This window comes from Stegostoma tigrinum, chromosome 7 (assembly GCF_030684315.1).
Source record: "Stegostoma tigrinum isolate sSteTig4 chromosome 7, sSteTig4.hap1, whole genome shotgun sequence".
Lineage (NCBI taxonomy): Eukaryota > Metazoa > Chordata > Chondrichthyes > Orectolobiformes > Stegostomatidae > Stegostoma > Stegostoma tigrinum.
Genome location: NC_081360.1, coordinates 52,168,695 through 52,182,126, shown reverse-complemented (window position 1 = coordinate 52,182,126; position 13,432 = coordinate 52,168,695). Strand labels below are relative to the sequence as shown.

Sequence of the window (13,432 nt, the reverse complement as noted above, 5' to 3'; positions counted from 1 at the left end):
TACTCAAGGTTTTCTTCTTGAATGCATCTCACTGTTCTGAGACCGATTTACCAAAAAGTAATTGATTCCAGACCACTCGACCCAAGCCATATTTGGCTTTATTTGTCAAGTTGATCATTTTCATTTTAGGCCCATCCTTGTCGTTTTCCGTAACAGTTATAAGAAACTAGAATCTATCTGCAAAATGCTTCCCCACTGATGATTCTTCAACCACTTACCTGGTTTTGTTACCTAAACGTAAGTCCAGGACCACCCCCTCTCTTGTAGGGCCCTCCAGTACCGGCTTAAAACACTCACCCGGATGCCCTTTCTAAAAATTCTGCTTCCTCCAAACCTTTCACACAGTGAAGGTGGCAGCTGCACTAAGCTGCATTTGTGCAGCTGGCTGCTTCTGTCATTAATGCAACTCATTTCTTTAATGGAAGAGTTTCTTCTGTTAATGTACGAGTCATCGGTGATCATCAACGTCACACCTTAGGTTTGTGCCAGGTACCCTGGGAGCTGCCATGATACCTGTGCCCAGTGTATTTTCCACGAGGCCTATGTATTGTGTAACTGTTGTTGCCTCGCTCATCGTGTCCTCTGTCTCCACAAAGGCAGAAGTATTCACTAGTGTCAGGACTCTCCTGGGATTCCTGGCACTATCTTCTAAGATATCCATACCTAATCTGTCAATTTTGAAAATTTCAATTGATCCATCAGCAATGCCAAATTTCAACTGCTTCTGTATTCCTGTATAGTCCAGCTTCAATCTTAATTGCCAATAAGACTCCACTGGCTGAATTTTATGGAGCAAATGGGGAAGATTAGGGGTAAGTCCCCATCCAGTAGAAAAACTGTGTAGCAATAGATGTACAAGTAAGTTCTCGTATGTGCAAAGAAGTGTTAGCTGTACCATAGATGTCCCCTGAGAAGTATTGGTTTCTGGTTGCCTTTGTGTTAAACAGATGAGGGGAAATTCCTAGCTTGTAGGGCTTGATGAGGTGCACAGCTGGGTTTTAAAGCTGGCACCAGCGCACAAGTCCTAGGCTGTCCTGACACTGCTGAGTACTTCTACCTGTGTAGAGTGAGGATAAACTCCACGCAAAGAATATCCAAAAAATTGATTGAATGAGGAGGGCACAATAGAAATTGAGAATAAGCAAGCAATAAATATAAAAACCATTCTAAGAGTTTCTGCATATAAGAAGGAACAGAACAGCTGAGGAAAGCCAGGATCTTGTGGAAGCTGAGGCAAAAAGACTGATAAAAGGAAATAAGGAAATGGCAGGTTAAACAAGTGTTTGATTCATCTTCTCAGAAGAGGCAAAACACATGGCTGAAATATTTAGAACTTAGACACCATTGAAAATTTGCAAGTTAAGTAAGTAAAGAAAAAGTGTTGAGAAGTTAATGGGCTTGAAGCTGGCAAATCTGATGGACTAAAGTCATTCATATATCCGTGGTGAAAAGCTAAGGCCTGGTACAGATCTCTGGGGAACATCGTTGTCCTTTTCCCTCATGTCGTGGAATATTCAATCTTGCAATCAAAATTGTTTGCGAATCTGGACTCCCAAATCACTTGTCATTTTCAGTTTACATGTTCTTATCAGTGTGAAAATCAGATTTATACCTTGGTTCCAAAATGTCATTTGTGATTTTGATTACAACAATACCAGCATTATGAAATGAACAAGAAACTTGACTGGAGTGTTCCAAATAGAATCCAGGAAAGAGTTGTAAATTTGGGTGAAACAACCTAATCAACTTGAGAGAATTGGAAGATGGGGTGGCAGTTTGCTAGCATAAAAAGCTTAAGCGTTAGTGATATTGTGATGAAGTGGGTGTGGTCCTCTGGAACTGTTCTGGAGTATGCCATGATATGTTTGCACGTGTTGATGAAAATTTCTCAAAGTTTAAAGGTGAATACTTTTGAGAAGTGGTATTAAAAATATTTTCCTACCAGTTGCTGTGGACCAAACCAGACCCCCTCAAAATATGTTAAGAAGATAGCCTAGACCCTAGTGTTTTCTTATTTTAAAGATAAGCACAAGGTGTGGCTTTCCAGATGCAATTCAATTGGTTAAACTGTTTGACTTTAAACAAAACATGTTTTATTTTGACACAACAGTTGAAATACACACAAATAAAAATAAGAGTTGGCTTATTTGGAACTCTGTTGCAAAGCTTAAATAACTATGTTAAGTACTACTAATTATCTGTTCCAATCCAGTAACTTTCCATAAACACACCCTTGGCAAAGACAAATTCATTAAACTAAATTGCCTCGCATACATTTCTAGCAGCAGGAAGAGAACCCCAGCTTTTAGCTGTAGTAGAGAGGAATAAGAGCTTCCACATCCAGCTTCAAGTACTGAAAGCTACAATTTAAAAGTCCTATTTCTGTGCGAGCTCGATCCCATGCATTCAGGCTGTTTCTATGCTTCCAACTTTTTAATAAAAACCCCCAAGGCGCCTCAAGCTTGTATACTTTGTTGGCTTTGAGCAGACCGCTCACTAACTATCTCAACCTTCCTTCATTTAAAAAAAACACCAGGAGAAGGGTCTAGGCCCAAAACGTCAGCCTTCCTGCTCCTCTGATGCTGTGTTCATCCAGCTCCACACCTTGTTATCCAGGATGAAATACACCTCTTAAAGCCATAGTATCGTCACATAGTAATTATGTGCCATGGTGTATGATGTCTGTTTATCTCTTAAACAAAAGCCTGTAGAAAATCCGTATTTAAATTCTAAACATTCTTTGACTTTCAGATAAATGTTTTCCAGAAAAAAAAATCTTCAGAGTCACGTTATTTACTTTTTACTTTTGAGTTGTTATGAGAACTCTAACTTTTGGCTCCATGGATAATGAATATATTATATATTTTGCGCCTCAGGCCCTTATTACCTCTCGCTTTAAACCTTTGCCCTCTAGTTCTGGACTCTCCTACTCTGGGGAAAGGGCCTTTACTATTCATCTTATCTATATCCCTCATGATTTTATAAACCAGTGTAAGATCACCCCTTAGCCGCCTACACTCCAGGGGAAAAAAGTGTCCCAGCTTATCCAGACTTTCCTTATAATGCAAATCTTGCGGTCTCGGAAGCATTCTTGTAAATCTTTTTTTGCAGGCTTTCCAGTTTAATAACATCCTCCCTATAGCAGGGCAACCAGAAATTGGACTCCATATTCCAAATGTAACTTCACTAATGCCTTGCACAGTGTAACATGGTATCCTAACTACTGTACTCAATGCTCTGACTGATGGAGGGAAGCGTGCAAAACACCACCTTCACAACCCTGTTCACCTGTGCTGCTGTATACTGTGTACCTGCACCCTTTGGTCTGTTTGCCAACACTCCCAAGGACCTTACCATTAACTGTGCAAGTCCTGCACTGTTTGTTTTACTGAAGTGCAACGCCTTACATTTATCTGTATTAATCTCTGTCTGCCACTCCTCAGCCAGCTATCCCAGTTTATTCAAGGTCCAGTAGTACTTTTAGAGAACCTCCACTGCCACTTCTGGGGTCATCTGCAAACTTACTAACCATGCCTCTGATGTTATCCAAAATGTTTACACAAATGATTAAGAACAGTGTACCCAGCGCCGATCCTTGTGGCAGATCGCAGGTCACAGGCCTGTCAGTCTGAGCAACAACCACCACCACCCTCTGTTCCCTACCATCAAGCATTTGCATTTGCAAAATGGCACCTCTTATTATGTTTGTCAGAGGGTGCACGTCTACTGTGCAGCTTGAATTTAACGTGAAAATTGAAACACATTGTTTGGCATGTCGGTTGTTTTAGTTCTCATTTGAATGAATACATGTCTTAACAAACGTTATAGTATAGAAAAATTGTGCAATTTTATCATCTTCATTAAGTACTGAATTTAAAAATAAGAAAATAAGTAAACGCAAAATAAAATGCACATGCTTAATTGTGAAAAAGTTATGATTATAGTAAGTTACAGAGTGGCAACCAGTAATAGGCTGCATCCTGGTAATAATTCACATGATGCAAGTACTTCATAACGTAGCAGTAATCTACACCCACTTGCCTCCAGCTTAAATCCAAATTCAAAAAATGATGATATATCAATTATATACACTTCGTCATAATAACCATTGGTTCTGTTCATATAAACTCTGAAACCATATCAGTTGAGCCTCGGGAATAAAATTTAGAATCCATTTTGCATTTTTCTTCTTCATTATCTGGAATTGTTAATCAGACAATTGCCCTCTGCATGTTTGCTGTAGCCGTGCAATGCCTGAAATAAGTCTGTTGGTATCTTTCAGCATTGCACCAAGTAGAAGGATCAAAGGAATTCTTGTTTTACCCATTTTCTCAATATTACCTTTTTTAAATGGGGCAGTCCTTCATATCTCAATTAATACCAATTCTAAGAGACTGCCAGCCTTGGAGACTTGTGTTCAGTTTTCTTTATATTTGGGAGACTGAAGAGTATGTGAAAGCCATTTTAATCACCCCATGACAATAAATGATAATCTTTTGTTGTGGATGTTCTTCAGTACAAGTATCATTTGTGATGTTAAGGCACGCGATATAACTGAGAGAAATTGAGTAACAGTTTATTCTGCTTCTCCTTATTCAATAGACGTAACTATTTTGGTCACTACCGAAAAGGAATTGCTTGTAGATGAGTATTGACCCTCATATAGTTAGAATGAGGATCGCTTGGAGACTTCTGAATAAACCAGACATTGCTTCATATGAGATCTTTGTATCACTGCAACTTTTTGCAGACCCAGTGACTGTGGCATCATTCAAGCGGCAGCACCATTCAGGGTCTGCTAACTAATATTGAGCACCAACTTTTGTTTAACGTAATACTGTAATCTAGGTCTTTTCCAGGTTGATGAATTTGGATTGAGTGCATGATTTTCTTCAACGATATCCATTTTACAATCATGCAATAATCATATTTTCTCTAACTTAGCCAAACGCAGTAAATATCAAACTACCTTTAGCCCACTTTGTTCTGTCTCTGAATGTTCATAGTTGATGTTTAAATCTTTTAAGGATTCACTTACATTGATCTAGCTGGGATTGAGTGTTTGATGATATCCTCTTGCAAGGAATGCTGCTTCCAGTTAGATAAATTCACTCTCCATATTGTACGTGAAAGGCCTCGATCATACAATCTAGTTTTTTGGTAGGACTTTGGTCTTACAATATCTTTAAACTCTCTTTGTATAGTATAGCAGGCTTCTTTATAAAACAAGAGACAAAATAAAAATGACTCTTTGCTGAAACTCGGGCACACATACAAATCTCTCCCTTGCTCTGTCAGTCACTCACTGTCGCTCACTTACGCTTTCTCTCTCTCTCTCTCTCTCTCTCTCTCTCTCTCTCTCTCTCTCTCTCTCTCTCTCTCTCTCTCTCTCTCTCTCTCTCTCTCTCTCTCTCTCTCTCTCTCGCGCTCTCTCCCTCTCTCTCCCTCTCTCTCCCTCTCTCTCCCTCTCTCTCCCTCTCTCTCCCTCGCGCTCTCTCCCTCTCTCTCCCTCTCTCTCTCTCCCTCTCTCTCCCTCTCTCTCCCTCTCTCTCCCTCTCTCTCCCTCTCCCTCTCTCTCCCTCTCTCTCCCTCTCTCTCCCTCTCTCTCCCTCTCTCTCCCTCTCTCTCCCTCTCTCTCCCTCTCTCTCCCTCTCTCTCCCTCTCTCTCCCTCTCTCTCCCTCTCTCTCCCTCTCTCTCCCTCTCTCTCCCTCTCTCTCCCTCTCTCTCCCTCTCTCTCCCTCTCTCTCCCTCTCTCTCCCTCCCTCTCCCTCCCTCTCCCTCCCCCTCTCCCTCCCCCTCTCCCTCCCCCTCTCCCTCCCCCTCTCCCTCCCCCTCTCCCTCCCCCTCTCCCTCCCCCTCTCCCTCCCCCTCTCCCTCCCCCTCTCCCTCCCCCTCTCCCTCCCCCTCTCCCTCCCCCTCTCCCTCCCCCTCTCCCTCCCTCTCCCTCCCTCACGGGCACCCATGACCCCCTCCCACCAGCACGCACACCCCTGTGTGGTGCAGAGGTGTGGACGCATTTGTGAGGGGACTTTTGAGTAGGAAGGTTTGGCACATAGTGAAGGCCATATCAGCATATAAACATAAGATTTATTGTTGTCTCATCCAAGACCACATACCTTGTACTATGCATGTTTCAAAACACCTTGTGCTTTACATGTGCAGTAATTGAGGGTTACTTTTCTTTTTGAGTGATTTCTCTGAAGCCCTGAAAGATGGGTATTTTCTTTGTTCTGAAATATGATTAACATCGTACCACACTTAATTTTTATGCACAATTTTTAAAATTTTTTTGTTAGGCTTTTGATTTGATTGAACAGCGGTATGCAGCAGTGAAGATCCATCAATTAAACAAAAATTGGAGGGAAGAAAAGAAGGAAAACTATCACAAGTATGTCTTTTATCATTAATACTACAAACAGAATTTTCTGTAGTTTGTGAAGAAGAATTATATTCACTATTTTAATTGTTGGTTTTAGGCATGCATGTAGAGAATACAGAATACACAAAGAACTGGATCATCCCAGGATAGTTAAGTTGTATGACTATTTCTCCCTGGATACAGATACGTAAGTATATGCTGCTTTGTGATTTCAGAATGAGTATGCTCCATATTTCCAAAAAGCAGTAAATCACTTTCATATAAGTTGAAATCTGTGACTTACATTTTTGTCCCTGTAAGAATTTATGTCCTATTTAATATATTAAATTAAAAATGAATTATCAAATCACTAACTCGAGACTAGCCTCAAAAATCATAATTTTGCAAATAAATCAACAAGGGAATTAAAATTAGTAGCTTCAAAGTTCCAGGGTGCAAAATGCATTTGTGACTATCCTGTTTAGAGTTATTTTAGCAGATCCCATTTGTACTTCTGTCAATTCAGTTAGATACTCTTTTTGTGGGCTGCTGCAGATCAAAATACTTTTTTTTCAAGGCCACTGCTTGGGATTTCTCTAAGGCCGTTTATTGATTTTTGAGACCACCTTTTTGACTTGCACTAACTAATTTGAGTGACTGCATAACGAAATATAACAGTGCCTTTTGTATTCATGATATTGTATGAGATATTGAACTCTCACAAGCAGTCTTAGTGTTGATTAATATCTTCAGTTAATAAACACCCCCCCCCCTCCCCCCCCCCCCCCCCCAAACCTAGGCATAGCACACGTTCATTTCATAAAACCATATTATTTAAGTGGACAAAAGATGCAACATATATTAGAAGCCAAGGTTTTATTTTACTTATCATCGTAATTGGCGCACACCTTGCAAATTAATGTCTTTTGAAAGAATTCATTACTTCACTGACTTTCAAATTTCCTACCTTCCAGTCAGCTGACTGTTATTTGACAGGTTTATAACTGTCCATTTGTTCCCTTTTGGCAGCCTCCATCCCCTTTCTCCTTTTTCAGCTATTATCTTCACTGTCTCATCCCTTTCCAGTTTTCCTCGCTCTTCTTCCCATTCCACATTCACTCTCCAAGCTTCAGTGCAACCAATGTTTCCTTGACCTCTGCACTTTTTTCTTGAAAAACTTGCAGCAACTTTGCAGGATGTGCTTATTACAATCAGGCATTTCCACTAATTGTGCTTGTTAATGAGACTCTGAGGGAGTTCTAAAAATGAAGCTGCTGCTTTTGGTCAGAAAGTCTCCAATCAGAGTATTTCAAAAAAACTTTTGAATATTAAGTGTTCTAATTTATTAATAATACTACTGCTGTACCCAAGAAAAACCAGGAAATGTGTGAAGTTAAAAAATTTCTAGTCAATTAAAATCAGGTTACTAACCGGATGGCAAATTGATATTGATTACAAATAATTTTTATGTAAATTGTTTCAAGAATTGATTAAATTGCAGTCAGTTAGCAATCTTAAATACTTCAACTATGTTTTTAAACATCTTTTCAAATTGAAATTTCAAAACAGTACCTGATTATACTAGTTAATTGCACATTTTGCACTTGATGAAATGTGAATGGGTTTGAACAAAAACTCATAACTTTTCTAATGCACATTTTTGCGCTTATTTCCTAATTGCATCTAAAGCTGTGCTCCATTGTCACCGTGGTTCAGTAAATGAAGTAAAGTTATGATGCGCATTGATGTTTATTGACATACATGTTTTATAGAGAGAGTGCCATAGATTTTATATTGTTCTCTGAAAAAGTTATTACTTGTGTTGTTTATGGATTGTGAAAATTGTGGGAGTAATATTAGAATCTGCAAAAGATACCAATTTAAAAGAGGGCAACTTCTGATTAATGTGATGGACTACAGAGGACGTAGAATGGACAGGTGCAGTTCAGCATAGTTCACTATGAATATATTTGAAAGTTAGAATCAAAGAAGGGAGTAAACTTTGAATAAGCTTAACCATAAACCACTGAGCCTCCAGCGTGGCATGGTGGCTCAGTGGCTAGCACTGCTGCCACACACCGCCAGAGATTGGGTTCACTTCTACCCTTGGGCAACTGTTTGGAGTTTACATGTTGTCATTGTGCCTGTGTGGGTTTCTGCCAGGTGCGTCACTTTCCTCCCATGGTCCAAAGATGCACAGGTTAGGTGGATTAACCATTGTAGATGTGGGGTTACGGAGATAGGCGAGGGCCTTGGTCTGGATGAGATCCTCTTTGGAGTCTTGGTGCAGACTTGATGAGCCGAGTGGTCTATCCCTACACAGCAGGGCTTCTGTGATTCTCTAATCCATAGTGAGCTGTGACGTACAGATAAACAGATTTTTAACAGCAACAGCGCAACTTCATAACATCAAGTAAAGAGAGGTAAATTCTTTTTCTTCTAAATCTCAAAGTATAGAACACAGAAACTCTATAGTTTAGTAAACAAAATATGCATAAGATACTGTACAGGTAGTGCTTTTGTTAAACTTGAAACCCAGCAGTAGTGTAAAAGTGTCTAGTTTTGACACCCTCAATATTTAACGATCCTTTCATGCTTCTATTCGGCGTAGCTGAGGATTGTTGAAACTGCGAGCAATGTGTGGAACATTAGATGTTCACCATCTTCATAATGCCAGTAAAATTATGTTAGAATAGTAGTTTGGTTTCCTTTCATGATCAAAAAACTGTCTCCAAAAATATGATGAATGTAAGTTTACCAACTGAACCACAATTGAAATGCTTTTTTAATCTTGATCTTTGTCTTCAAAGTGCATTCACCGAACTATTGCTTTTCATGTATTCTGTTTTGTAAAATGTGGCAAGTCAGCCAACAGCCTAACTGCACTGTGGGGCAACAGAAATTACTGAAGAAACTCAAGTGAAGCAGCATCTGGGGATAGAAAGCAGAGTTAATGTGGTCCGGTGACCCTCCTTCAGAACTCACTGTGGAGTTCCAAATTCTTCGCGTTTTGTGCACATTGGCTTGGCATGCTGCTTGTAATTTCAAGATACTGTGTTTTGATATCGCCTCAAAATAATGAAAATAGTTTATACGTGGTGAATGGGACCGATCTGGAACCAGTGTTCTAGCAAAAAGGATAAATAGGGTGGTCAGTAGGACTTTAAACTTCTGAGTTGGGGGGGGAAAGGGAAAGTGAAAGAGACAGGGAGTATGGAGTTAAATGGAAAGATAAGCAACAGGATAGCATGTGTACAGGTGGATTTAAGCTCGAGGCAGACTAGGAATACAGCAAAAAGGAAGGATAGCTTAAGACATCTTGGAATTTCCAACCGCTCTAATAATGATAAGAAAGTTAGCATTAAGGCACTTTATCTAAATGCTCGTAGTATTTGCAACAAAGTAGATGAATTAACAGCACAAATCCTCTTGAATGATTATGATGTGGTAGGCATCACAGAGACACGGTTGCAGGGAGTTCAGGACTGGCAGTTAAACATCCAAGGATTCATAACAGATCAAAAAGACAGGGAGGTGGGCAGAGGGGGTGGGGTTGCCTTGTTAGTTAAGAATGGAATTAAATCTACGGCACTGAATGACACAGGGTCAGAAGATGTGGAGTCTGTGTGGGTGGAATTGACGAACCACAAAGGCAAAAAAACTATAATGGGAGTTATGTACAGACCTCCTAACAGTGATCAGGACCAGGGGCGCAAGATGCACCGAGAAATAGATAGGGCATGTCAGAAAGGCAAGGTCACGGTGATCCTGGGGGACTTCAATATGCAGGTGGATTGGGTGAATAATGTTGCCGGTGGATCCAAAGAAAGGGAATTCATGGAATGTTTGCAGGATGGATTTTGGGACAGCTTGTGATGGACCCCGTAGGAGAGCAGGCTATTCTGGACTTAGTGCTATGTAATGAGCCAGACTTTATAAAAGACCTTAAAGTAAGGGAACACTTAAGAGGCAGCGATCATAATATGGTAGAGTTCAGTCTGCAGTTTGAAAGAGAGAAGGCAAAATCGGATGTAATGATGTTACAGTTAAATAAAGGTAATTACAGGGGCATGAGAGAGGAATTGATGAAAATCGACTGGAAGCAGAGCCTAGCGGGGAAGACAGTAGACCAACAATGGCAGGAGTTTCTGGGTGTAATTGAGGACACAGTACAGAGGTTCATCCCAAAGAAAACAAAGATTATCTGGGGTGGGATTAGACAGCCATGGCTGACAAAGGAAGTCAGGAAATATTTCAAAGAAAAAGAGACAACCTATAAAGTGGCCAAGAGCACTGGGAAATCAGAAGACCGGGAAGGCTACAAAAACAAACAGAAGATAACAAAGAGAGCAATAAGGAAGGAGAGGATCAAATATGAAGATAGGCTAGCTAGTAATATTAGAAATGATAGTAAAAGCTTCTTTCAATACGTAAGAAACAAACGAGAGGCAAAAGTAGATATTGGGCCGCACCAAATTGATGCTGGAAGGCTAGTGATGGGAGATAAGGAAATAGCTGAAGAACTTAATTAGTATGTTGCGTCAGTCTTCACAGTGGAAAACATGAGTAGAATGTCAACAATTAGGGAGCGCCAGGGGACAGAGTTGACTATGGTAGGCATTACAAAAGAGAAAGTGCTAGAAAAACTAAAAGGGCTAAAAATTGATAAATCTGCTGGCCCCGATGGGCTACATCCTAGAGTTATGAGGGAGGTGGCTGAGGAAATAGCGGAGGCTTTGGTCGTGATCTTTCAAAAGTCACGAGTCAGGGAAAGTCCCAGACAATTGGAAAATTGCTGTTGTAACCCCCTTGTTTAAGAAAGGATCAAGGCAAAAGATGGGAAATTATAGGCCGATTAGCTCAACCTCGGTAGTTGGTAAAATTCTAGAATCCACTGTCAAGGATGAGATTTCTAAATTCCTGGAAGAGCAGGATCAGATTAGAACAAGTCAGCATGGATTTAGTAAGGGGTGGTCATGCCTGACAAACCTGTTAGAATTCTTTGAAGACGTAACAAGTATGTTAGACCCGGGAAACCCAGTAGATGTTATCCATCTAGACTTCCAAAAGGCCTTTGATACAGTGCCTCACGGGAGGCTGCTGAGCAAGGTGAGGGCCCATGGTGTTTGAGGTGAGCCACTGGCTTGGATTGAGGATTGGCTGTCTGACACGGCAGAGAGTTGGGATAAAAGGCTCTTTTTCGGAATGGCAACCGGTGATGAGTGGTGTCCTGCAGGGCTCAGTGTTGGGGCTGCAGCTGTTCACCTTGTATATTAATGATCTGGATGAAGGGACTGGGGGCATTCTGGCAAACTTCACCAATGATACAAAGATAGGTGGACAGGCTGGTAGTACTGAGGAAGTGGGGAAGCTGCAGAAAGATTTAGACAGTTTAGGAGAGTGGTCCAGGAAATGGCTGATGAAATTCAATGTGAGTAAATATGAGGTTTTGCACTTTGGAAAAAAGAATACAGGCATGGACTGTTTTCTAAATGGCGAGAAAATTCATAAAGCAGAAGTACAAAGGGATCTGGGAGTGTTGGTCCAGGATTCTCTAAAGGTTAACTTGCAAGTAGAGTCCGTAATTAAGAAAGCGAATATAATGTTGTCGTTTACCTCAAGAGGGTTGGAATATAAAAGCAGCGATGTGCTTCTGAGGCTTTACAGAGCTCTAGTTAGGCCCCATTTAGAATACTGGGTCCAATTTTGGGTCCCACACCTCAGGAAGGACATACCAGCCCTGGAGCGTGTCCAGCAGAGAATCACACGGATGATCCCTGGAATGGTAGGTTTAACGTATGATGACCAGCTAAGGATCCTGGGATTGTACTCCTTAGAGTTTAGAAGGTTGAGGGGAGATCTAATAGAAACTTACAAGATAATGTATGGTTTAGAAGGGGTGGACACTAGGAAGTTGTTTCCGTTAGGCAGGGAGACTAGGACCCGTGGGCGCAGCTTTAAAATTAGAGGTGGTAAATTTAAAACTGAAATGAGACGACATGTCTTCAGCCGGAGAGTGGTGGGCTTGTGGAATTCATTGCCACGGAGTGCAGTGGAGGCCGGAATGTTAGATACCTTCAAGGCAGAGATCGACAAATTCTTGATCTCAGAAGGAATCAAGGGCTACGGGGAGAGTGCAGGGAAGTGGAGTTGAAATGCCCATCAGCCATGATTTAAATGGCGGAGTGGACTCGATTGGCCGAATGGCCTTACTTCCACTCCTATGTCTTATGGTCTTATGGAATTTTTGGCATTGCCATTAGTCCTAGTAAGATCGGCTACGGCTAGCAAGACTTGCTTGAAAAGTGAGTTGCCTTTATCAGCGTCAAAGTATGCCCGTTTATGGTCTTAAATAAAAACTGAAATAGTTGGAGGAACTCACCAGGTCTGGCAGCATCTGTGGAGAGAGAGACCAGAGTTACTATTTCATGTCAGTGAACACCCCCGCCTCCCTTCAGAAACCAGTTTAGGGTGTTCCTGTTTTCAGTTGTGAGAGGATTGCACGGGTGGAAATTTATCAAAGAACAATTGAAAAATGGTACAGTTGTAGCAAACTGACCAAATCACATGATGTCAAGCAGAGAATCCGTATAATCTGCTGCAGGAAGAATTGTGCACTAAAATGTAAATTATCTTTCCTTAGATTTTGTACAGTGTTAGAATACTGTGAAGGAAATGATTTAGACTTCTATCTGAAGCAGCACAAATTGATGTCTGAAAAGGAAGCAAGATCCATTGTAATGCAGATTGCAAATGCTTTGAGGTATCTAAATGAGATCAAACCGCCAATTATACATTACGATCTAAAGCCTGGTAAGTTCCAATACAGTCTGTCTTGTGAACTAACATGAGTAGATGCTATGTGCATTATTACTAATGTTGGTGTTTTTTTTTGGAATGAATTTTCATTTTAAGTATTAGATAAATGCAATTTGTACTTGGAGTGTTGTTCAATGGATTGCAAAAAATTGCTGAATGACATTCCATACAGAAAAGTGAAACGTTAGCAGTGCTGATGTGTTTTGGGAATGAGCTTTGTTTTGCGATCCTACAGGGCTTTTATAATGATTTTT

General features: G+C 40.7%; 1 protein-coding gene across 3 annotated transcripts in view; it reads left to right on the top strand.

Moving 5' to 3' along the window:
• tlk1a (tousled-like kinase 1a) overlaps positions 1 to 13,432 on the top strand; it is a 135,897-nt gene that overhangs the window by 106,920 nt on the left and 15,545 nt on the right. For all 3 annotated transcript variants that reach the window (XM_059647268.1, XM_059647267.1, XM_059647269.1), the window contains exons 16-18: positions 6,298 to 6,389; positions 6,478 to 6,567; positions 13,003 to 13,172. In XM_059647268.1, coding sequence (XP_059503251.1) covers positions 6,298 to 6,389; positions 6,478 to 6,567; positions 13,003 to 13,172 — 352 coding nt within the window. The remainder of the gene's footprint in view (positions 1 to 6,297; positions 6,390 to 6,477; positions 6,568 to 13,002; positions 13,173 to 13,432) is intronic.